Source organism: Tyto alba, unplaced genomic scaffold (genome assembly GCF_018691265.1).
Source record: "Tyto alba isolate M040663 unplaced genomic scaffold, T.alba_DEE_v4.0 Super-Scaffold_7, whole genome shotgun sequence".
NCBI lineage: Eukaryota > Metazoa > Chordata > Aves > Strigiformes > Tytonidae > Tyto > Tyto alba.
The window spans coordinates 11,699,848-11,726,111 of record NW_024881328.1 but is presented as its reverse complement, the minus strand read 5'-3'; the positions used below and the strand labels follow the sequence as shown (position 1 = coordinate 11,726,111).

The 26,264-nt window shown below is 43.8% G+C and overlaps 1 protein-coding gene across 9 annotated transcripts; it reads right to left on the bottom strand.

Moving 5' to 3' along the window:
- Positions 1-1,066: 1,066 nt before the first annotated feature.
- MUC13 (mucin 13, cell surface associated) lies at positions 1,067-25,194 on the bottom strand. Of its 9 annotated transcripts, none has more exons than XM_042784129.1 (16): positions 25,111-25,194; positions 21,800-21,856; positions 20,599-20,655; positions 19,397-19,453; positions 18,195-18,251; positions 17,008-17,064; positions 15,218-15,343; positions 14,182-14,288; positions 12,513-12,571; positions 10,941-11,086; positions 9,463-9,588; positions 8,198-8,309; positions 7,078-7,115; positions 4,607-4,694; positions 3,322-3,529; positions 1,067-2,423 (listed from the first exon to the last, which is right to left on the bottom strand). In XM_042784129.1, the coding sequence occupies exons 1-16, from the start codon at positions 25,166-25,168 to the stop codon at positions 2,418-2,420; spliced, it is 1,359 nt and encodes a 452-aa protein (XP_042640063.1). In that variant the 5' UTR covers positions 25,169-25,194; the 3' UTR covers positions 1,067-2,417. The 9 variants fall into 9 exon arrangements, with proteins under 9 accessions (XP_042640063.1, XP_042640059.1, XP_042640061.1 ...); XM_042784125.1 differs by having other exon boundaries at positions 1,067-2,090; XM_042784127.1 differs by having other exon boundaries at positions 1,067-2,090; positions 17,008-17,061.
- Positions 25,195-26,264: the final 1,070 nt, after the last annotated feature.

Genomic DNA, 26,264 nt, shown 5'->3' with positions numbered 1-26,264 from the left:
TAATGAAACTGCTGGGAAAGGGAGCTGGTCCCATTTGTAGGGCTTTTCTAGCTGGTGGAAGGACGGGGCCTCTCCACCTCTTGTGCTAAGGGTAGCCACCACACCTTGCTTTGCTCCTCACAGGTGAGTTCTCTCTGAGGAAAAGTCAAGAAAATAAAGCCAAATCTCCGCCATCCTTTGCTTAAGGTGTCATGAGCAGCTAAATCCTGCTAGCCCTACTTGCACGGAGTAAAGGTCACCTTGTGCATGTGGAGATGCGCACAGCCCATGGCGGGTGGCCAGGGCCACCAGAACCTGTCCCCCTACAGACACCTGCCGACAGCAGGCACTGCGCGGCCAGGGCACAGCAGCGAAGGGGACAGGGGTCAGCTGGAAGAAAGAAACTGTGAGAACCCAGGAAAACAACAGAGAGAAAATTGCACCCAGCCTACTTCTGAACTACTGCTCATTGCAGGCAGTTCAGAGAAAGCAGGGTCTGCGTTCTTTTGCTAGAGAAGCCACATGAGAAAGATCAGGACTGTTTAGTTCCCAGTTTTCAGTCGCATAACTGGTGAGCGGGAGCTGGTTTTGATCACCGAGAGCACTGGAACAACCTGTTTGCATGCATAACCTGGTAACCTCTACAGCCACATGCAGTGCTTTCTGACACTGGCCCCAAAACTTGTCATTTAAGCTGGAAGACACTTCTTTTTTTAGCTGTGTGACATTAACAGACCCATATGCACAAAGCTGCCATCACAGAGAGCAGCTTGTCCAGCATCTTCAAAAGAGACCCAGCTGCACCAACTACCCAGTTCCCACCAAAAGTAATCCCAGAAAATTGGTGCCAGCCTTACAACAATAAACATTTTAGCTTCATTGATAGTATTTCTGATCAGAATCTCTGAGGGAAAGCTGGTTGCTGATGCAACCAATCTCTGCACGCTTGCATCTAAACTCTGCACAAGTTTTAACATAAAACAGTCTCTGGAGTCATAAAAATAACGCTTAAACCACTGGTCAGCAACATAAGAAAGCCTTGGTACTGAGAAACAATAATGTTTAATAGGAAAAGTTAATCTGCATATATAAAAAACAAAACACAAAATATAACATGGAATTAAATGATGCTTTAAATGAACTTAACCTATAAATATATGTACATATTTGTGCATATATATATTATATATATAAGGAAATGTTAATGCTAGTCAACAGATAATGCACACTCAGTAAAGTACAGTAAAATGTGGATTCTTTTACAGAGAGATTTATTGAGTGTATGTAAGAAGTGAAAAAAACCCCCAACCTTAAGCTCATTCAATCAGAACATAGAGTGCAAGAGAAAAAAAAATACTAACACTTTCCACAGGAGCTGAGAATGTAAAATCAATATAGTTGTGCAAGGTGAAGAACAATAGTGTTTGTTTGAAGATATTGTTTCTTGTCATTGTATTGGGAAGGAAGGCTGTATAAAAGGTCAGACAAGTACCATTGTCTCACACAACGCATGTCAGCAGAGATTTGAACAGAATGCTTTCAGGTAGGAAATACTGGGGGTGCTGAGGAGGGAAAAAAGACTGTATCTGATATAATGAAGAGAACCAGCTTAGGTTCTCATGAAGAACAGTTTTGATCTGCCCAAAGCCATGCAGGCTGCCTGTAGCTGAAATGGAGTGAGCACAAATACAGGCAAAGCTCTGGGTGCCAATATTTTTCAGCATCATACATATTGCCTGGACCATCTTCCAGAAGAACTGAAAGCAGCAGGGTTTAAATCCTGGTATCTTGTCTACACCCACTCTCCTGCCAATGTACTGGCCTCCTGAAAGAAGTCCAATGTTTATTGGAGGCCATTAGTTCTTTTAAAAGTTCTCTTCTCCCTACCCTCCATGATCTCTTTCAAGCTTGCATCTTCCTTTAGAAAATCTTCAGAGAATCTGGGGTTATGGACTTTTTTGTTTCCTCTGCTGAAGTAACTGCATTGGTGAGAGGCTGTGACACTCCTTGGTCTGACCCACTGTCACGGTGGCCGTCCATCCTTCCACTGCTCTGGTCTCTTAGTATCTGCTTTGCATCCTAAAGCCCTCAGGCTCCCGTGATATTTCATACTACAGAGAATTTGAACAAGAAAAGAGAAGAAATAAAGAGTAGCTCTGGGTCAGAAAGCTCCTTCCTCGGAACAGTTCACCATGTAGCACACTGCACATAGCAGCCCTCTCTCTGTGACATAGCAGCCCTCAAGGAAAACCAAACAGGCAGATTTTCATCAGTGAAAAGTTGACATCTTTGGAAAGTTAGAAATGCCAAAATCCATGTGTTTCTGATCAATCAACTAACTAAATAGATGTTTTTCTTCTCTTAATTGGCAGCTTTTGAAAAGAGGGGGGTTTTTTTAAGCATCAGGTTTCTGTGTTGCTTCTATCACGGTTTACGCCTCAGTTCTGCAAAACACATAAATGTATTATGATTAAACAGATTTTCTTCACTAAACAGGAGTAGTTTTTTGCACCACAGAGGTGGAGCTAAATTGTCATTTAAACAAGATTTGAATGGACAATGTGCTTCCTATTTACTGGATGCATGCAGAACAGAGCAAATTAATCATATGACAGCACAGCACTTCTCAAGCGCCTGCTTCCTTTGCAGCTCCCTTGCAGAGTTCAAGGATAAAACAGGCAGTTTTTTCAGAACACACCTTCCAGCTAATGACACGTCTCTGCTGAACAGGGTCCCCTGGGCTGTATCAGTGCAAAAGCTGTGCTGGCTTTTTCGTGACACGTTACCCCTTCACAATGCTGCAGCAACTGCAGAGGCTCTCGCGTGAACCAGGCAGTGGCAGAGTGGGTGGGAGGACCCCAACCCCCTGGGAAGTTGTGCCAGCTTAAAATGACTGTGAGTCTTGCATGAGGCTGCAACCAGGAAATGCCACTGCAGCACCTATAAACACTGCAGCTGGCTTAAAAGAAGCACAGGTTGTCACGGCCTGTGATGCTTGCAGGCACGCTTGTGCTGAAGGATGTGTTCAGTCGATGAAGACAAATATCCTCTGACACAGCAGACCGCTGGGCAGCCAAACTGTTGCTTTTACCCTTTCATTTCACATACCCCTCCTGCAACTCACGGATGACTACTGGAGCTTTAGAAAGGTCTTTATAAGATGAGTGCTGGTCTCTATATTAAGTTAACATTTTTCAGTAGCAGCTACAGTTGTTTATACCACTTTGGCTTTCTAGATCAAAGGAGGATGGACAGAGTGGAGTTTAGGTTCCAACAGTGTCTGTAGTCTACAACACTACAGTTCAGGAACACATTTCCCATAGGTCTGTGGGAAACACTTACCAAATCATCATAATCCCTCTCTGGAAAACGACCTCTATTTGCGGAACGCATCTCATATGGGTTGTTTGGCTGATATCCTGGGTTTGCATGGCCAGAAGTGGTCTGGACTCTGGGGAACATCGTGGTCTGTCTATCATCAGAAGTATTTGGGTTGGAATAACCCGGTTTTATCAGGCTCTTCTTCTCTGGATCATGTTTGTGTTTGGCTCTTCAGAGGAAATGAAAGAACAAAGGAGGTTTTAACAGACCTTTTATTGTGCCTTACTTAATAAGTAAATTCAGTTTATTGAGTTGTCCAATCCCACTTTATTATGAAAGCTCAGTGCTATTCTGAAACATGCAACAGATTTTTCTAGCATACCTGTTGTAAATCCCTTGTTATCAATGATAGAGGACAAAGTTTGACATTTCTTATCACAGATAGGGCTCAGCTATTAGGAAAGACAGAGGGGGACTTTGGCCTCTTTCAACTAGTTCCTAGAGTGAAGGAGTTTCCTCAACCATTACTAGCTCTAATTGACTATTCAGGGGAAGGAATGAGACATTCATTAGGACCAGCTAAAAAAAGTTGCCCTCATGACTGCAGACAAAGCTGGACACTCAAATGATACACTTGAATTGTCTGTGATCTCAAGTCCATACATCTCACACACACTCAGCACCAGTTTGTGCACCTGCTGGCAGGCTGTGCCTTTTTGGGCCGTCTTGTAGGCATCTGTACCTGGACAGCACTGAGAGCAAAGGCAGAGGAGCTGCTTGAGTGTTTCTATATTTATTGTGTGGAGAGAAGCGAGGAGCTGCAGCTGCAGTTGGGAATTTGCCAGTACACCAGGTATAGCAAGCTTTAAAGAGATGCTTGGCTGGAAATGCCACCTGTATTGATCTGAAAGGGGCATACCAGATCTTGACCTGAAGAGCTAGCAGGGAAAGCTGCAGAGGGTCTAAATTTGGGCCACAGTGTCTTCTGATACCTGCATTCTTCATCTACCTCATCCAGATGCCATATCAGTACTGGCTAGAGCAGGATTAGGATTACTGGGTCATGTGTGTATTTTGAAGACTTGTCTGAAGCTTTCACAGTTAGATTCACAGCAAGAGTATAAATACTTCTGGGAAGATCACACAGGCAAAACCAAATTCTAATGACTATATGACTTAAATGAACTTGTCTACCCAGCTAGGCATGCAACCACATTCGCAGCCCTGCTCCTCTCTGAATTTCTGCTTAGTTCTCTACGAACCTGCAGCAATCCAGCTTCTACTCAACTGTGAGAAATACTCTTACCTTACTGAAACAACAGAGACTGCTATCACTAAGCTCAGGATAATGGCTCCAAACACTGTACCCACTATTATCAGAATGAGTTCTCTATCTGGAAAACAAAACAAAACAAAACAAAACAAAACAAAACAAAACAAAACAAAACAAAACAAAACAAAACAAAACAAAACAAAAAAACAACAAATCACAAACAAGAAACATCAAATGAAAACTTGTGGTAAATATTGAGAACCAAGTCCTGTTGCTTTCCTCTTACTATGAAAGAAGGAGAGAAAGAGAGGAAGAGAGAGAGGGAAAGAGAGAGAGAAAGAGAGCAAAAAAAAGAGAGAGTGAAAAAGAGAGAGAGGAGAGAGTGAGAAAGAGTGTCCACAAGAGAAAGAATGAACGAGCAAAAGAGAGAGAGAGAGAAAGAGAGAGATAGAGAGAGAGAGAGACAGAGAGAGAGAGGCAGAGAGACAGAGAAATAAAGATGTTATTCATTTCCAGGGTCCTGGTGCTGTCTCAGTACAACTGTCTGTGGACACAGAAAGCTGTAAATTAAGGAACTCATCTGCGTTAAAGACCACTTCTTCTGGATGGCTATTTTGATCCCACCTTATGTTCCTAGTGCCATGCACTGAATGGCTTCACACATAGTCATAGACGAAGGACAGGAACAACTGGGAAGGTGCAGGAGTTGCTTAAACTAGTACTGATGTTAAAATATATGGTTAGGTGTCAAATAGGCTCTTCCCATGCCCTAGGCACATAAGGCACACTGATTTGAAGTGTCTACTATGTGGCACTATGAACACTGCGTAAATATCCCCTATCTGAATAAATGTTTGTCAAGGAAAATTCATTCTCACTGGTCTTGCTGCAGAACCAGCATGACTAAGGAGGAACACATGGATTCTGTATGTATTCCTTCAACTGTGAATGAAATTACTACCAAAACCTAGTCTTAGCTCTGTGTAGCCATGGTAAGGAAAAAAAAAAATAAAAGGAGAATTGTGTCCTGCAGGGCATAATTTCAAGATAAGTATGTGAAAACTAAGACAGCCTTTTGAGCTACCCAACCTTACTGGTGGTACCTACTTGAAGATCCCAGTCTGGATTTATGAGTCTGCCTTTTAATACACTGAATGTCTGTACTGGAGATACACAAAATGAAACCACAAGTGGCGCCATTACCAGCAGAACCATCCAGCACTTTTAGTCATAGCAGCATATATCGAGACAACAGGGAATATGATTTCTTGAAAGAACATTATGCTAAACACATGTGTGAAATATCTTTGGCTATTGCTCACCAAACTTCTTACATCAGTACCCACCAAGTGCCATATGGAGAAGATGAGGCTATTCTTGGAGTTTATTATTAGTAGGTCCCAAATCTGTATTTAAATTCACAGTGTGTTGATTTTGTGCCGATTTAGCATTTTCTTTTGCTTTATGAAAAAGGCCTTAAAATTCCCAGAACTTTCTCTAGAAAAATATGATCCATACGATGAAAAATACCATTCTTGTCAAACATTTACACCTGGCAAGATTCACTGTGCTGCGCTATAACTACCATTAGCCAATCTCCAAAATTTAGGAAAAAACAAAATAAAACCCTTGAAGATGTCATAGATGCAGACACAGGCACGTTAAACATGTATAAGTTTAAGAATGAAGCAGTGTGAGATCCCAAAGGGCCATGTGAGGATATAACTTTTGCTCAAATAAAGGCAAAGGAGTTGAGAGAAGTAAAGAACCATAACTGTTTGTTTTTCAACCTGCCTTTGACTGTATTAGATGTTCTGAGTTTAGGCACATGCAAACATTAAAAGGCATGAAAAATGTCCTCTCCTAATCTGTATGATGGTGGACACTGGAGACAGTGTAGCAAACAGCTGCAAAACTGACTCAGCAAAGGGAAAAAGCTTTGGAAGGCCCCTCTAGTTAGCTTGTCCAGATGATTACAATTATGGGATAGCACAGTCTGGGCCATCATCTCTTCACTAGTATAGAATACTAGATACTATGCAGTGCTTGCAAGGTAAAACACAAACAAGAACCAGTAGTTGGATATTAAAGCAGAAACATTTCAAATGAGAGTAATTTGCTGGCATTTTAATATTTAATTAATATTAATATTAATTACAGGAGAAACTAATCCATTAGTGGTCCTGAGCTCAGCACTGCATGTCTTTAGATGAGGACTAAATGCTTTTATGTCAAATAACCTGTGTTTGACTAAAAACTACTGGGCTTAATGTAGAGTTCATTAGAGGAAATTCTATTGTCTGAACATGAGTTTTAAGGAGGGTTTTTCCTTCTAGGCCAACAGTTGAATTTCACTCATTTTTTTCTAACATTTGCCTGCTATCAATACAGGATGGTGGCACATCTAAAGCCTACTACTTGTTATTTTTGTTATCTCAGGAAGATTAAACATTACCAGGTATTTTTCTATGCTATAATTAAAAATCAGAAATTCTTGTACTTACTGTTCTCACAGTTCTCCCCAGCATAGCCCACTGAACAGCTACATGAGGGAAAAAATAAAAAAGCAGAAAGAAAGAAAAGAAAGGTAATGTCATTAAGCAGATGATCACAAAACAATAGTATATTTCCACCTTTTGTCAGCAATTTCTCAGCAAAATGAGCTCACTACAGATTTTCTCTTTAGTGTTATCTTGATATTGAATTCTTTTGTTTAATTGTTAGAGTAAAAGAATCTGAGATTTTCAGAATGGTTGGCGAGCTGTGCGCTCAGAGTTTCAGGTTCTCAGCCTGAAAAATGTTAAAAGGGTTTCTTAATTTCTCAAAAAATTAAGCTCTACACTTCTGAGCCTCTTGGAATTGCTACCTGCTGTCTATCAAAAGCCTCAGTTTAAGGTGTATAAGGACTGGCAGCTCTTTGTCTTCTTCCCATACCAGTTTATTCTATTTAAAATATATCGATTTTACAGTAAGAAGTGTTCAGTGTGTAGCAGCAATAACTACAAAAACAGCTGAATTAATGGATATGGGGTGTAAGGTCCCTCTGCTTATCCACAGGAGCAGTGCACAACCAGTCACTTGCTCAGCTTCACCAGCAAGCAACACTGCTGGTTCTGATCCTGAGCTGACAGAAATAAGTGCAGCGAGGACAGCAAGACAAAATACTGGAGGTCTGAAAGTTATCAGGAAACTAGAGTCCCCACTGATATCAGTGGAAATTTTCCAGGGATTTGAGGCAAGTCTTGCTCTAATGCTTGTCGCTTACTAAATGCTTCAGCATACCAGTTCCCGTGGCTCAATTATTCTGAAAGAAGAGTTTATGTTTATGTGGGCAACCCACAAAATAAGCATGAAGTAGTTTATCCTCTTCACTGACTCACAGATGACCTTGGATATTCTTGACTTTGCTCTGAGGTATTGTGAGTGCACACCAATGACTAATGCCAAGCAGTTAAAATGCCATAATTTGTGACACCACAGGAATGTGTTCACCTGCTAACCACCTCAGGCACTTCTCTGATTCACATAGCTGCAGCCTGGTCTTCTAGGCTGAGGGTGACTTCATGTTCTGCTCCCCTATCTTTGCCTAGAACACAGGAACACAAGAAAAAGCCGAGTACTCACGCTACACATTTTTCATTCTTCTTTTCAAAGTTAGACATGCATTTGCATATTGGAACCCCTTTTTCTTTTGCACAGTACTTGTTTTCCGCTGCAGAACAGTCTTTACTGCAATCTGGATTTTCAGAGGGAAAAAATACAGAGTGAATTGAAGATAGCCCCCAAAAAATCAACATTAGAGAAAATCCCCCCTCCTTTTTATTTTTTCTTTTTTTTTTTTTTTTTTAATTGCCCTGTAAACACACACAACCTTGTGCTACAGAGCAACAGAATGGCTTTTTTAGGTCTATACCAGTATAGAACAGAAACCAAAATACAAAAGCACAAAACCAGAAGTTAATAGTCTTTGTTTAAAACCATACAGCTTCATCAGAATGGAAATTTGGCTAGGCTGCATCTTACATAGGCAAGCAATGACCTACAGTCTGATCTCACAGCAGGTGATTTGTATTGCAACTGATCTAAAACTGGATCAGATTTAGGCAGGTTAGGGGCCACAAAGGCCCACACTGGATCACATCTCACGGGCCTTTATTGTAGCTAGCTTTGTGATTTTATCATGAGTGCTTGCAATAATTGTTGTTTTTCTTAAAATCTCATATCTTAGACTTTTTTTCTGTAGTGGAAAATTTTTAGTTCTCATAAGAAGAAAATAATGTACATCTCAAGGCTGTGGAGGATAGCTAAAAATATAAACATAGTACTCATTAAAAGATTCAAAGCCAGTGAGCAAATAAACCTCAAAAACTAACAGTTCCTAATAATCACATAAATCATTCTTCCCACAAAAACCTGCCTAAACACAGGTAATGCAATCCTAGAACTACCAACAAAGGACAGAGCTTTAACAGATTGATGTAGTGCATCATGAGAATTCCACTTCTCTCATCATCCCCATAGCTGTCTCCAGGTAGCATATAGAATTTATTCCCAAAACATGTCATAGCAGAGAAGACTGTCAGTATAGGATTCAGTTTGTTCCATCCTCTACCTATTTAGGTTTCAATTCTTGCCAAGAGTTTAACAATGCATTTAAAGAGTTGCCCGCTCACTGGTTTCAGTGATAATTTTCTCCAGCTTTAGTAGTTTATTCTACCAGAATAGAATTGTGGGTATATTTAAAGTGAAATGTAAGTGTGTTTCTATGGCTTTCTTAATAAGACACACATTCCCTGTTTTTTAGAGGTCAGCACATTTGCAGAGCACCCTTTTAAAAAAATGGACTGAGACAGGCAATACCCAGGTTAGCCTGGTAGCAAGTTGCTTACCTGAACAAGAACGATCATCCCATTCTGTCTTTTCAAAGCCATTTTTGCATTCACATTTTGGAAACATATGTTCTGTGCAGTCTGTGGTTTGATCATCACAATTAAAAGCAGCACAATAGGTTGTAGCTTTAAAAAAGAAATAATCAGGAATCAAACCTGAGTACTAATAATATAATTTCATAGAAAGCAGTACACTTGCTCAGTAAATCATGAACCAATTATTTAGCAATTCTGAAAAAAACACTTGTAAGTCCTTTTTTTTTGGGATATCAATACTGCAGGCATTTGGACTAGCCCTTTATTTTCCCTTGCTCTTTACCATTTAAGGTCCTGTTTCCATCACATTTTCTGACCTTCTGTTTTTCAGCCTCCTCCAACTGTCTCCAAACATTCCTGCCCTCCAGTCCATGAAGAGGGAAATTCTACCCATAAGTTCATATTCTAAACACTGACCCTCTGACTCACCTTAAAAAACAAAACAAAACAAAACAATACAAAACTGTAGAAAACCCCCAGCACTATTCCCTTATTTTTTTTTCTACAGTTGAACTGTGTGGCCCAGATCCCATACAGTTCCACATAGATATAAATATTTATGGGCATGCAGCTCATTTCACAAGCAATATTAGTATGCTGTTTGCCCAGCATGTTGCTCTTTAGATCCATGTCCCAGTGATGGGAATGGTTCACAGACTTCAGTGGGTGGCATGCAGTGGAGGAATGTGATTGTGCTGGTGCTTTGTGAGCTCTCAGGTTTTTTTCTATTTGCCGCTCATGTTTAGGACCAGCACACAAGAAATACCATGGCTGAGGATGATGCAGTCACCTTCAAAGACCAAACTCAGGCTATAAGCCATGAAATGGACTCCTTTAATTATTAGCTATGCCTTTCATGAAAGCCAATTTCAAAATACAAACAAATTAAAAAAAAAAAAAATCCACATTTTATTTAGAAAATCATTCTCCAAGTATTACATTTTTAGTAATGCAAGGCTTTATTGCTTTAGACCAAAGAATCACTTAGCTCATTGGCTAATCAGTAGCAAATCAGTGAGGTTTCATTTCAATCACCATGGTTAATTATGGAAGAAGTAGTCTAAAGAGAGTTTCATCCTATTTAGCCAGTCAAATACTTCTTATTCTCGGAAGTAAAATATATGTCTGTATATATTTCATCCTGATTTTTCCATCCACTTAACACTCAGCAGGTTAAAATCGACATGCCATTGCTTAGTTGGGAATACACATTTTCCTTATCTACTTTACACAGGAAGTAGAAAGCCTTAATAAGACAAAAAAGCCCAGCGCTGAATGCTTGAGTCTTCAAAATTACCTAATATTGAACATTCAGCTCCTTAAAATCAACAAGGCTTATGCTCTGATGGACTTTGCTGCACACAGAAATGTTCTAACCAGCTTTGAAGGTAGTAACTTCTGTTTCTACTGATTATTTAATTCCACAGTAATGAATTACATACCTCTGTACAGAGAGACATAGGATGAATCTTTTATTGCGTTACTTATTGCAGAACTAACTATGTCTTTGTTTACAGTTGAGTTCTCCATAAACAGGTTTATCACTGTTACATTAGTTGAAGGAGCAGCTCTGTTTTCTTTCAGAGGTCTGAAAAGTACAGACATCAACATTTTAAAGTTTCCTATAATCCATATGGATAGCAAGCTAGATGAAAAAACAAGAGAAGATTTCTGCCAAACCTCCCTCTCTCTCCTAGGTTCTTTCATCCCACAATGTAGCTAGTTGCTAAGACACCTGAAAATGAGTTCAAGTCTTGCTTAGGAATACATTAATGGTCATCTTTCCAGTAGATCCAGATGTAAATATGTAGCCAGTAGGCAAAGGCTGTTGGATTGGATGCTAATATCACTCCTTTCTGTGCTGCTGGCACACAACTGATAATTTTTTACTGGGCTAACCTCAAACTCATTGCAGTGTAGAGGGCCTAATCTGTTAGACCCTAACTTTTACATGCTTGCATCAGCCTGTGGCATCATCCAGCCGTGATGTGGAGAATCCATCCTGAAATGTGGTGAGGATAATTCAAGGTATGACCACAATGAATTCAGAAGGATCTGTTTGCAGTGTAGAGGTATCTATGTTAACTGCATGCTGTATGGGTTGGGTTCAGCTGGACAGCAATCTCCCTGGGGTGAGGTAGAGAACAGCAGTGACTAGCCTGTTCTTCAGCTGAACTTCATGCTGCTGGGAAATGCACACAAATACCTTTAAGTGGTAGATTGCTGTAGTGCCTTAAGATGTTACTGTGCCCTATGTGTTTGTCACAGTCACTCTGCTGGAAGTTACTGCCCTCACTACTCTGCTAGAACAACAATCTGCTTAACTGCTTAATCCATGGGGTTCGCTGAAAGGGTTTACACTGCTGTTGTGCTAGCATGCCAGGTTTTGTTTGATGTGCATTAGGGAGCACTCACAGAGAAGCTGGCAGAGCTCTGGGGACAGTAACCTTTAACAGTTGGGAATGGGAAGAGAGGAACATCTTACAGTGTCCACCTAGATCAGCAAAGGACCTATGCTCACAGCTACAGTCACCACAGCCCATTTAATAACGTCTTTGCTCACCCTGCCATCAGCAGAGACCAGCAAGTGCACAATGAGATGCAGTGGCCCTCTGTAATGAGGGTGTTTCTTAAATTAAACTGGGACTCCAAGTTGGATCTGTTCATAGGAACCTCAGAGTTAACTGTTACAATTTCAGAGACATGGCAGATATCACAGAGACTGCTAGTTATAGCACAGTGGTGTATCCTACATGGTGCTAAAAGAGAGACATCTACCACGGAGATGTCTCATCCAGCCCACTTCACAGACATATTGGAAATCCATGGGGTGAAAATGGGGTCAGCGTTCTAGAAACTTTAGAAATACAAAAAGAATGTCCTCCTTTAACCAAAGGCATACTGAAGTGAACTCATCTCATATCCTTTCTTGAACTGAGTACTCCATGGAAAACAGATTAAGATGGGGTATGTGGGAAGCATGTACTGTGCAAAAATCAAACTGGCAAACTTACTGAATTTTCACGATGACAGTCTGTCCAAAGCCTGATAAATCGTTGAAGGCATCCTTGAACTATAAAAGATAAATGAAATGGAATTTAAAGACAAGCAGAAATACAGACCAAAATCACATGAACCACTGAGGCTTTCACCCAGAGCATGCTACTATAGGCACAAATAAAGCAAGCTGTCTGTCACATCCACCGTGCAAGGTATAGCAGAAGAGGATCAGTGGAGTGGTGCCAAAGAACAGGGAATATGGCAGAGCAGTGGAGGGATGGAGAGACATGAGTTGAATGACTGTCAGGCAGTGAATCAGGGTTGACTGGCTGGATGATGACAGATACTCCCTTGCAGACCCATCACTTAGAAGGGCATCTCCACGGTACCAACCTATGTACAAGTAGAAGGAAGAGGGAGAAATAGGCATCCTTACAGATGCCACATGGCCCTTAAATGCAGTGAAGTGAAATTGTCAGGGCTTGATTCTGTGGGGAGAAGCACAGCACTGATGAAAGCACTGGGGATTGGATGGGGTCAATACAAAAGTCACTTCTCTCCCTCATCCCATGTGAAGCAGGGAACAACTGGTGGAGCTAGCTGCCTCCAACTGCCACACAAGCAGGAGGCACTGTGTGAAAATAAAATGTCTAACTGAAATGAAAGATAAACTATCCTTCTCTGTAAGAAAATAAAAATTGTTTTCTATGCTATTTTCACTTCCGCATGCTATTACATATCTATTCTACTGCTGCATATCGTGCATTTCTGTAGCTATGTCAGGAAAAAAATGTTAGACAAAAAAAATGAAGAAAATATTTTTTTAACATTCTGGAGGGAGAATTTTTGGTTATTTTCTGATAAAACATTCATAGGAAGCAATATAATAACGTGAATAATTTGATAACCATTTTTGATTAATTCTGATTAACATTTGGTGAGTGTTTTTTGATCAGCTGTCTGGTTGAGTTACATACTTCTTCTTCCTTACTTCTAGAAAGTGACATAAGCAAATCCACTTGTTTCAACGTGGTAGTACAAATTAAACTGTTAACCTTATTTCTCATGGAAATCCATTACCAGATTTTATCTATAATCACAGAATGCTGAAAATGTGTAATATCCATTTCACTAATAGCATTAAAATACTGATACTGGTATGCTTATGGAAGAGGCTTGTTATTTAGGTATGTAGACACAGCTGGACAGTCATTCTGAAAAGTTTGTGCTGTGTGGAAATGACAGCTTTCTTTTAAAAAAGAAAAATGTTCATTTTTACTCATACCACTATTACTTAGCCCTCAGCAAACAGCAGAGATCAGAAACTAAATGGGTTGGAAAACTTCATTCAGCCCCATGGTTTCTGGAGAGGGAATGGTGAAAGATATGGAGCAATTTATGTGAGAACTTCCCAGAACAGAAGTGGCACTAAAAATGTGGATATTATTTATTTCACATACATCCCTTCTCTTCAGCAAAAGCCATACATGGACTCATCCCAGGGCTAAAATTTAAGTATTTTTATGAATAGGTCTGAACTAGTGTGAACCATTATTTGAAAGAAGTAGGTTTCTCAAGTGAAACTATTCTAGGCTCCACATTAAAGGCAGCTTGTATCCCCTCTGTTTGCATGATATTCATGACAGCATTAAATATATAGAAAAAAAACCTATCATCACTCACAAATGATGTTATATTTTGGAACATCTCTTCATACTGCACGGAATTTACATTTTGAACACTATTACTGTATAGTACTTCCAGTATAATGCTCCCTGGGTATATTTTCCCTGGAATTAAAACAGAGAATATTTATTAATTAATTAGAAAGCATTCAAGTAAGTCAGGTTTCACCTTAGAGTTTCCAGCCTTCAGAGATGAAGAAATACAATGCAGAAACTGGGCAATGCTATTTTTCATATACTGGAGGAATCAGTAGTGGACAAATGTTTGCTCAATCAGTTCAGCCACAGTGGAGGACATACTCTGGCTACATGGGAAGCAGGCAGAATCCTGGGCTCAACCAAACTGGCCAGACTACGAAACTGAATAATGTTAAACTGTAAGCATGGCCTGAAGCTAACAAAGGACTCCATCTGAGGTGTTACAGCATTTAGTGAGAAAATACCTATATTAAGGACTTCAAATTTGCAGCCACTAAGCAGCTAACAGGGTTCACCATACCTGAGAAAGCAATTCAGTGTCTACCTGCTTCTTTAGCCTCACAAACAAATTAAAAAATCCTGCTTGCTGGCACTTAAATAAGAAGCCCCATTTGTTCACATGCTTGGCCTTCAGCAGCATCTTAGAGATGCGTTTCAACTGTGATGAGTGTTTAGCAAAAGGGAATATCAAGCTGGTTGTTCTGAGGTCTTCACAGGTTTGAGCCTCTTTAAATCCTGGCCATTAATATTGGTTTCAGGTTTACACTTGCATTTTTTCCTGCTTTTCACTAGTTTAATCTCCAGCACCCCTGACAGAGAATGCACCTTCTTTTCCTAGCACATTAACCTCCTTGGCTGTTACTGTTTTGTGAGATAACAATCTAGGTCATTGTAGCAGTGGCTGTCTGCAAAGTAAGGCATTATTCAGCAGTCCCTTTCCCAGACTGATTATGTTTTCAGTTATAACATGAGAACAAGGGATATGGGAAGAAAAATTCACCTGAGCAGTTATCTGTGAAGTAACTAAAATTATAGATTGCCCTTCTGCAACTCACCTTTATGACAATCCTCGTTGCTATAGTAGAATCCATATTGGCACAGGCAGGTATAAGTGCTATTTAAAGGAACACATGTGGCCAACTTTTTTCCACAAGGGTCTGGGTTGCACAGTTCCACTGATACTAAGGTGAAAGATATTGACATCAGGATTTCTATGAAATTGCAATAGCCAGTTCATATATAAAGTAGTTCATATATAAATAACTCATATATACTTCTACTAAAGGAAATTACCAGGTATGTTTTATAGAGTATAGATGCAATTAAAGAGTATGTGACTATGCCTTGCTTGTTTAATGTCTGTATAGTAAATGTTTTCCCTACACAATCCAGCAGGATATCACAGTGAAGACACAGAGTAAGGCTGAAATTCATTATCTGTCACACTGAGCATTCATAATTTAACTCTACTTAATACAACTAAACACAAAACAAACAAAAAGCTAACTGAGGTTTGCCAAAATCATTGACCAAGTTAGAAAAAGGCAGACTATAATGGCCTGTGTGTCTTTAATACTGCACCAGTATGCATTTGCCTTGTTATAATATAGTGTCAAGATAGGGTACTTTACTGCAGACACATTAATAAAATCAAGGTTCCCAAGTTAATCATCACAGTGTATATTCCTCAATAGATATCAGAATATGCTACTAAGGAATTTGTTGCAGGGTTTATAGCTGCTGTCACCATAATATGAATAACTATATTAACTGGCCACAATAAAATACTTCTACAGCAGTTAAACTTCATGGATTTGTGCTGGCTGCTACCTTCTACTTACTTGCAGGACCTGTTGTGTTCATTTCTGGAAAAGGGAAGATAATATGCCAGCCCTGTTAGTGCCTTGGTTACACCGAGGCCACTGAAGGCAGCATGGTATGATGCCTCAAAAACTTTCCCAAACCTGCTTCTACCTCAGCCTGTACTCTCGCCACTGCCTTGTCCTTATTTCCTGCACCCGTTGCTCAGTGTGATTTACCCTGCACGCCTGCCTGTGGTATTTCTTCTCTGGTAACCTTTCTCTCCACATATTTTGCCCACTACCTTCAAATTTTCTATGTCCAAAAGATCTACAGACTCCATACACCTCTCCCTCTCCCCTAATGCCAAGGTAGTCATTGCTACCCCAAGAGGAGGGCAAGGTTCTTGTTTCAGCCCTGACAGCATCTTCAGTGTTTCCAGAGCATCCTGTGGCTTATGCCTCTGTCCTGATCCAACCCAAGTCCCCTTCAACTCCAACATATTTAAACACTTGGAAGACTAATAACACTACAGGAAAATTTGCAGCTAATCCTTCCTTGAAAATCATCCTGTGAGAGGCTAGCCTGGAAGCATGCACAGCAATAAGAAAAAGAAAACTCTTAGAAAGATGTGAGAGCAAAGCCACTAAAGGAAAGAAATTTAGAGAACAGTAGGACATTAGAATAATCTCAAACATATTTTAAATTTCATTTTTTATAGGGTATGCTCTTTGCCTAAAATAATGACAGTTACACGTTATGAAAGTAATTAAATATTCTGTAAGGATTAGAATATGCATTTTAAATCTATACATAATTTATTGGATTATAAAAAATTAAAAGTTGTATGTCAATATAAATTCGAAATAGGATGGTAATTACAGTTCTCTTCCAAGTCACTAAATTCTGCTATTCACTCTACCTGCTTTATGTCACTGAACTCCATAGGAATTTGTCCCTGCCTGTGGGGACTGCAGCACTCTCTGGCACCCAGTAACTCCAATGCATCTTGTGAAAGGGCTGACTGGGGGCTTTTGCTGCTTACCTGTAGTTCCTGGAGTTGTTGTTGGAGGTGGGCCACTAGTTGTTTCGGTGATGTCTGCTGATGAACAGAAAAGGAGACAGTAGCACAGTTTAGGGTTGTGTATTAGAAAAGTCTGGGGAAACTCTGTGTGTGCAGGACAACCTCTGAGCAGGTCAGTGAGGGACCTGTGTGGGGCTGAGCAGCCAAATCCCTGGGCAGCCTTGCCCAGCCCGTGGGCTCTCCCTGGCCGAGATGCCTGTCTAACCTGACACGTCCATGGCTCCGTCTCCCCCAGATCCCAGGGTTTGAGCTCATGCCCAGCACAGGCAGTCTATTGCCCCCAGCTCAGCACCACTCACTGACCACAGCTGTCTCAGCCACGGGCACACACAGGTTCCCTGCAGCAAAGCTCCCACCGCCCGCCCAAAGCGGCAACACACGGCCGGGCCCGGCTGCCAGAGCAGGTCAAGGGGTGCCATCACACTCCGTACAGACACACACCCTCTGCTCCCCACAGTGTCCTTCTCCCCACGATGATTTGGCGGAAAGTCTGAGGCAGCTGGTCTTCCCAGAGGGTGGGCAGGCGTGATGGGAAAGTGGGCTGTGCATGTCCAAGCACACATTGGAGGAATGGTTGCGGGGGGTGGGCAGCCATCCCCTCCTCACAGTGATCCCAGAAATAGCCTTGGCACATATGGATGAGACGCCCGAGCACCATGGTGGGACAGGGAGCTTGGCAGGGTATGGAGGTTTCCTTGGAGGAAACGCTCCATGGCCCCACCACCATGATCCCTGGCACTCAGCCCCATGCTGGTGTGAGCCCCGGCTCACTCCCTGACCATGGGCCAAGCAGCCACAGCAACAATCCCTGCAGGGCCCAGTCACGGGCTTCTCCTCGGCACCTCATCTGCAGAGATCCACTGTGCCCAGGACTGCTGCGGCAGGCAGAGGAACCAAGCAGAAATAGAGCAACTGCTCCAAATCTTCCCCAACACTTTCCCCTTGCAGCAAGGGCCAGCAGGGAAAGAGGGAAGGTTGGATATTTTTCACAGCCTTGATCTGGGCACCTTTGTCTCCCCTGGGAAAGGAACTCACTGAAACCAGGGAAGGGGAACTTGTTCCTGGCTGTGGGGACTGCAGCACTCTCTGGCACCCAGTAACTCCAATGCATCTTGTGAAAGGGCTGACTGGGGGCTTTTGCTGCTTACCTGTAGTTCCTGGAGTTGTTGTCAGAGGTGGGCCACTAGTTGTTTCAATGGTCTCTGCTGATGGACAGAAAAGGAGACAGTAGCACAGTTTAGGGTTGTGTATTAGAAAGGTCTGGGGAAACTCTGTGTGTGCAGGACAACTTCTGAGCAGGTCAGTGAGGGACCTGTGTGGGACTGAGCAGTCAAATCCCTGGGCAGCCTTGCCCAGCCCGTGGGCTCTCCCTGGCCGAGATGCCTGTCTAACCTGACACGTCCATGGCTCCGTCTCCCCCAGATCCCAGGGCTTGAGCTCATGCCCAGCACGGGCACTCTATTGCCCCCAGCTCAGCACCACTCACTGACCACAGCTGTCTCAGCCACGGGCACACACAGGTTCCCTGCAGCAAAGCTCCCACCGCCCGCCCAAAGCAGCAACACACGGCCGGGCCCGGCTGCCAGAGCAGGTCAAGGGGTGCCATCACACTCCGTACAGACACACACCCTCTGCTCTCCACAGTGTCCTTCTCCCCACGATGATTTGGCGGAAAGTCTGAGGCAGCTGGTCTTCCCAGAGGGTGGGCAGGCGTGATGGGAAAGTGGGCTGCTGGCAGGAAGGATGTGCATGTCCAAGCACACATTGGAGGAACGGTTGCGGGGGGTGGGCAGCCATCCCCTCCTCACAGTGATCCCAGAAATAGCCTTGGCACATATGGATGAGACGCCCGAGCACCATGGTGGGACAGGGAGCTTGGCAGGGTATGGAGGTTTCCTTGGAGGAAACGCTCCATGGCCCCACCACCATGATCCCTGGCACTCAGCCCCATGCTGGTGTGAGCCCCGGCTCACTCCCTGACCATGGGCCAAGCAGCCACAAGAACATTCCCTGCAGGGCCCAGTCACGGGCTTCTCCTCGGCACCTCATCTGCAGAGATCCACTGTGCCCAGGACTGCTGCGGCAGGCAGAGGAACCAAGCAGAAATAGAGCAACTGCTCCAAATCTTCCCCAACACTTTCCCCTTGCAGCAAGGGCCAGCAGGGAAAGAGGGAAGGTTGGATATTTTTCACAGCCTTTATCTGGGCACCTTTTTCTCCCTTTGGAGAGGAACTCACTGAAACCAGGGAAGGGGAACTTGTTCCTGGCTGTGGGGACTGCAGCACTCTCTGGCACCCAGTAACTCCAATATGTCCCCAGAAGGGGCTGACTGGGGGCTTTTGCTGCTTACCTGTAGTTCCTGGAGTTGTTGTTGGAGGTGGGCCACTAGTTGTTTCACTGGTCTCTGCTGATGAACAGAAAAGGAGACAGTAGCACAGTTTAGGGTTGTGTATTAGAAAAGTTTGGGGAAACTCTGTGTGTGCAGGACAACTTCTGAGCAGGTCAGTGAGGGACCTGTGTGGGGCTGAGCAGCCAAATCCCTGGGCAGCCTTGCCCAGCCCGTGGGCTCTCCCTGGCCGAGATGCCTGTCTAACCTGACACGTCCATGGCTCCGTCTCCCCCACATCCCAGGGTTTGAGCTCATGCCCAGCACAGGCACTCTATTGCCCCCAGCTCAGCACCACTCACTGACCACAGCTGTCTCAGCCACGGGCACACACAGGTTCCCTGCAGCAAAGCTCCCACCGCCCGCCCAAAGCGGCAACACACGGCCGGGCCCGGCTGCCAGAGCAGGTCAAGGGGTGCCATCACACTCCGTACAGACACACACCCTCTGCTCTCCACAGTGTCCTTCTCCCCACGATGATTTGGGGGAAAGTCTGAGGCAGCTGGTCTTCCCAGAGGGTGGGCAGGCGTGATGGGAAAGTGGGCTGCTGGCAGGAAGGATGTGCATGTCCAAGCACACATTGGAGGAACGGTTGCGGGGGGTGGGCAGCCATCCCCTCCTCACAGTGATCCCAGAAATAGCCTTGGCACATATGGATGAGACGCCCGAGCACCATGGTGGGACAGGGAGCTTGGCAGGGTACGGAGGTTTCCTTGGAGGAAACGCTCCGTGGCCCCAGCACCATGATCCCTGGCACTCAGCCCCATGCTGGTGTGAGCCCCGGCTCACTCCCTGACCATGGGCCAAGCAGCCACAGGAACAATCCCTGCAGGGCCCAGTCACGGGCTTCTCCTCGGCACCTCATCTGCAGAGATCCACTGTGCCCAGGACTGCTGCGGCAGGCAGAGGAACCAAGCAGAAATAGAGCAACTGCTCCAAATCTTCCCCAACACTTTCCCCTTGCAGCAAGGGCCAGCAGGGAAAGAGGGAAGGTTGGATATTTTTCACAGCCTTGATCTGGGCACCTTTGTCTCCCCTGGGAAAGGAACTCACTGAAACCAGGGAAGGGGAACTTGTTCCTGGCTGTGGGGACTGCAGCACTCTCTGGCACCCAGTAACTCCAATGCATCTTGTGAAAGGGCTGACTGGGGGCTTTTGCTGCTTACCTGTAGTTCCTGGAGTTGTTGTCAGAGGTGGGCCACTAGTTGTTTCACTGGTCTCTGCTGATGGACAGAAAAGGAGATGGTAGCACAGTTTAGGGTTGTGTATTAGAAAAGTCTGGGGAAACTCTGTGTGTGCAGGACAACTTCTGAGCAGGTCAGTGAGGGACCTGTGTGGGGCTGAGCAGCCAAATCCCTGGGCAGCCTTGCCCAGCCCGTGGGCTCTCCCTGGCCGAGATGCCTGTCTAACCTGACACGTCCATGGCTCCGTCTCCCCCACATCCCAGGGTTTGAGCTCATGCCCAGCACAGGCACTCTATTGCCCCCAGCTCAGCACCACTCACTGACCACAGCTGTCTCAGCCACGGGCACACACAGGTTCCCTGCAGCAAAGCTCCCACCGCCCGCCCAAAGCGGCAACACACGGCCAGGCCGGCTGCCAGAGCAGGTCAAGGGGTGCCATCACACTCCGTACAGACACACACCCTCTGCTCCCCACAGTGTCCTTCTCCCCACGATGATTTGGGGGAAAGTCTGAGGCAGCTGGTCTTCCCAGAGGGTGGGCAGGCGTGATGGGAAAGTGGGCTGCTGGCAGGAAGGATGTGCATGTCCAAGCACACATTGGAGGAACGGTTGCGGGGGGTGGGCAGCCATCCCCTCCTCACAGTGATCCCAGAAATAGCCTTGGCACATATGGATGAGACGCCCGAGCACCATGGTGGGACAGGGAGCTTGGCAGGATATGGAGGTTTCCTTGGAGGAAACGCTCCGTGGCCCCAGCACCATGATCCCTGGCACTCAGCCCCATGCTGGTGTGAGCCCCGGCTCACTCCCTGACCATGGGCCAAGCAGCCACAGGAACAATCCCTGCAGGGCCCAGTCACGGGCTTCTCCTCGGCACCTCATCTGCAGAGATCCACTGTGCCCAGGACTGCTGCGGCAGGCAGAGGAACCAAGCAGAAATAGAGCAACTGCTCCAAATCTTCCCCAACACTTTCCCCTTGCAGCAAGGGCCAGCAGGGAAAGAGGGAAGGTTGGATATTTTTCACAGCCTTTATCTGGGCACCGTTGTCTCCCCTGGGAGAGGAACTCACTGAAACCAGGGAAGGGGAACTTGTTCGTGGCTGTGGGGACTGCAGCACTCTCTGGCACCCAGTAACTCCAATGCATCTTGTGAAAGGGCTGACTGGGGGCTTTTGCTGCTTACCTGTAGTTCCTGGAGTTGTTGTTGGAGGTGGGCCACTAGTTGTTTCACTGGTCTCTGCTGATGGACAGAAAAGGAGATGGTAGCACAGTTTAGGGTTGTGTATTAGTAAAGTTTGGGGAAACTCTGTGTGTGCAGGACAACTTCTGAGCAGGTCAGTGAGGGACCTGTGTGGGGCTGAGCAGCCAAATCCCTGGGCAGCCTTGCCCTGCATTTGGGCTGTCCCCAGACCCAATGCCTCACTTATGTGTTCTTTTCCATCCTAGTCCTTCTCTCTCTCCTCGACATTTAGATCCTTCCCACCAAGAGAAGTTTTGTACCCTTCCCACCTTTCTTCCATAGGTGACTGCAGCATGCTGTGTTGCTGGCACATGCTTGAGTCCCTGCTGGAAATCTCCCTCCACCTGCCCAAGGCAGCTCCACATGGGCAGTGCTGCCTGTCAGAGCTGGGTGAAGGGCATCCCATTCCTAACGTAAATGTTCCTACCTGAGAGCTGGTGGAACTCTGTGTTCCTAGTTCCTACCAGACCTAGTGCCGGTATTGTCTCCTACCTCTGCTATGTGAATTTGTTTTTCTCATCCCTTAAACAATCAGTGGTTTTTGTATCATGCATCCTCTGTAGTTGCACTGTTTTTAATTAGATATACATGACATTCCACTGCACATTTAACATTTCACAGTGACTTTTCAGATTCTGCTCTAGACCTCAGCTATAGCCACACAAAATATATTCTCTGCAAAAGATACACATATAGATATTTTGCAACTATGGAAGATGCTCTCAGTAGAAGCATAATTAAAAACTCTACATGGACTCCTTCAGAGCAGCTGTGAAAGAATGACTACCTTTGTTAACACCTTCTCCTATTCTGTTAGAAACTCAAGTGGACGTTGAAAGCAGAATATTTTTATTCAAAGAATGCATATTTTTCTAAATTATCATCAGTGGTATCAAGAACTTCTTTCCAGGACTACAATTCCATGCTGTTATGACAGTATATATTAGTTTTTGCTATTATTTTTCTTTCTTGTTGTAATTCTTTCTGAATCGAGAGAAACCTGGCTAATACCAGACAATAGTTGAAAATTTTCCTTACATTTTTGTTTCAACATTACCTCTTACTGTGTTTACTCTTTGAAAGTATTTTATCTATTTATTTTTTAGGATGTTTGTTTTATATTTAAACTGTGTCATTCTTAACTCCCAATATAAGGGATTTTTTTTCTCTAGAAGTAAGGAAAACAAATAATAAAGCAGCCTTGTTGATAAATGTGTGATACTGACAATTGGCTAGTTTGGATCTAACTTTAATCTGAATTAGTTAATATATGAGTTAGGAATAAGTATATTTACTCTGAGTTAATGCTGCTGCAATCATAATTTAATCTAAGCCATTAATAGCATGCAGCTAGAGGACTACTATATTTGTGGCTAAAATCCTTAGCACTAACACACTCTTACGGGTGTTATGTCAAAATATATTGCAAATCTCAACAGACATTTGAAAAAGAGACCCCACTTTGCAAGGTCTTTGTAGGGCTTTGAAAATCCAACATGACAAATTTTATAAACTTTTTTCTTCTGATCAATAAAGCTGACGTAGAAAAGTCAAATCAAAAAGACAATGCCTGAAGTAATCTAGTCTCCTCTAGGTGAAGAGGAAACGAGCAATTGTGCCAGTTCTCTGCCAAATCTTCTGCCTCTATTTGTCACCAAATCCTGTAGGCAGCATTATTTGTTTCCCAGCCAATGTAAAGAAATTGATATTTTTCCTATAACCGTGATAATATGAATCTATGTTGACCATAGGCCATGGTTTTGAAGCATTGTTTAGATTGCCTTCTCAAACCTCTCACAGAGCTAGTCCTTAGCCTACAACAACTGTCAGCCTTGTAGAGGCTCTGTCTAACCAGTTGTTCAGGAGTACCCTTTGGACTGGGGAAGAATCGCACCCATGGTGACAGCAGAGCACATGAGCTGCAATTGAAACTTGATGACAGGCTTGTCAAAGGTAACCTGAGCAAAGGTGGCAATTTTATGGCTCTGCTTAGACCCAACCTTCTGTTTAAGGAAAAAGGATGTGTTAATAGACTTAGGCGTTTACTAAGGAGATAAAGAAATGGATGTTACGGACGAGGTTATGGAATAACAGAGACATCTGGCTGCTGAGTAGGGCAGGGCCTTTGCTAGTACTATTCAAACAGACATGTCCTGCGAAGCTTTTACAATGTTTGCTTAGAATGAAAAAGGTTTCTGGGCAGGCCCATCCTGATGCAAAGTCTGTTCAAGTAAGTGAAAGACTCACATTGCTTTCAGTTGCTCTTGGGTCAAGGTTTTTCACATCTTGTTGTTACCCACAAGCCTCTAAACAGAAAACAAACCAACTGACAATCTTGAAGACCTCTATGCTTACAATTTATAACTAAAAATTGGTCTGTAGTATGTTGTAGAAGTTGCTGAAAATACATATGTTCACTCACAGTAGTCAACAGAGACCCACAACCATCTGTCACCAGTTGCAAACTTAACAGCATCAGTGAAGGTCTTAACTTGGATCCTATCTCTATAACTTTGCCTCCATATTAGCTGGGAGTTCCTGACGTCTCACAGCTTCAAGTTTCCACAAAACTCTTTATATAGTTGCCTTAGATCAACTTCTGATAATGCCTTCGCTCCCTTGTATCTGTCACTGAATAGCGGGGACAAGCAAGTTTGGGCGGAGGCTCTGGCGCACAACTACCAAGTTTGTCACAATGCCAGAAAAAGTAGTAAGTGGCTTAAGGAATGGCACCTGCCCTTCAGTTTGAATAGACCACGGTAAATCTCTCTGCCACTCAAGTTGGTGGCGAAGTTTCCATTAATTAATTTCAACAAGAGGGGAAGAATGCTCTGCGAGCCAGCTCAAGCGGCGCTGCTTTCCAGGCTGATTGTTTAAGGACGCTCTGGCCGGAAGGCCAGTGGCAGCGGTCCTTTCCCTGGGCACTGGGGTGGAACAGTCACACCTTTTGTTATGACTGTAATAGATCTTGAATTACCTGGGTTTAGTGTGCAGGTCCTGAAAACTGCTCTTGGAATAGGCTAAATTAGGTTAATCACAAGCACCAGTGATTTTGCATTGTTCTGTGAACAAGGAAAACGGTTGGCTTGCAATGACATTTTTTGTCGTTAATTAATCAAAAGCTAGATGTGCTGAATTGTGTATCACCGCTGACCTCCAGTCTCTCAGCAGCTGCTGAAAGTACTAAGCAATCCATTCACTGCCACAGAATAGCTGCCCTGTCAAATCCCAAAACAGAAGATAGTGTTTCTTACCTTTCGAAAGGCTCAACACCAGGCTGAGCAACACAGCGAGGAATACACAGCGTCTCATTGCCGCTTCTGTTGACGCTGCTACTTGCTGCTAAACCTAAGAGAAAGTGCTTTTCTCTTCTGGCATCAGCTCATTTAAGGTCTCAGCCACAGGTAGAGTTCAGCCCTGAGCTGACGTCATGGTGCCAAGCAGCAAATGATAGATCCAAGCTCTGTTTTAATTCATCCTCAGGCTGGGAGGAGATTTCTGGACCTGCAGTGTTCTTCCTTTAAGTCATAAATGCTTCAGACCTGTTGACACAAGGAAGTTACTGCTAAATAACCTGGCGTGGGAACTGACAGCACATCAGTTCTCCCCTGCCAGCTCTCCGTACTGACACCTTCAGTGCAAATTAAATGGAGGGTGCTGTATAATCTGTTCTTAAAGTGGAAGAAGCCATCCCATCCCAAGGCATACTAATTATACACTTGGAGCAGAGTACCTGGGATCCACATGCTCGTTTCCGTTCCAATAAATTACCAGTACAGACAAACTCTATGCTTCAGACTTCAGTTGCTCTTTCCTTATAAGCAAAAATTTATGTCAAAGCACTTCTTACTGCTCAACAGGGTAAAAAGTAACAGAAAACACCTGCATCTTTGACATCAGAGAAACAGGACTGACCTTGACCCTTCTGTCAGTGATTATGGCTGTTCTGTTTGCTCTCATCTTATGTGTATTTCCGGCTCAATAAATTGGTGTGGCAAGAGAAGGGAGAGCAGGCAGGAGAGCCAGCGGGTGTTTGACTTTATTTGGGTGGAAGCCCTCCATTCTGGAGAAGAAACATGTTTGTTCCAGGGAGACATTTGGCAGCAGGCATGGTCAGGCTGGAGCAAAAAGCCTGCAGCAGATCTAGAAATGAGAAATAGCCCAGAAGGCCATGGAGCAGGTAACACAACTGTGACACAGGGAAAATTGGTGAGAGACAGAGGCTCTTGGATGTTGCATCCCAGGAAGCCTCTGAAAATTGCTAGATAGAGATCAAGATGGGAAAAATGGCCTCTGTGGGCAGGATCTGGTTTTCCCAAACCCTCTTATTTTTAGCTGCCTCACCTGACCAAGTTCTCTCACTGAACAATGTGCTTGTTCTGCTTTGTACTCCAGTAAAATGTACTGC

Coding starts and splice junctions, on each gene's coding strand:
- MUC13 (XM_042784125.1), bottom strand. CDS start 25,168: ATGAGACGCTGTGTATTCCTCGCTGTGTTGCTCAGCCTGGTGTTGAGC. Junction 18,252..19,396: donor AACAACTCCAGGAACTACAG/GTAAGCAGCAAA, acceptor TCTGTCCATCAG/CAGAGACCATTGAAACAACT. Junction 2,091..3,321: donor AGAGGGATTATGATGATTTG/GTAAGTGTTTCC, acceptor AATTCTCTGTAG/TATGAAATATCACGGGAGCC.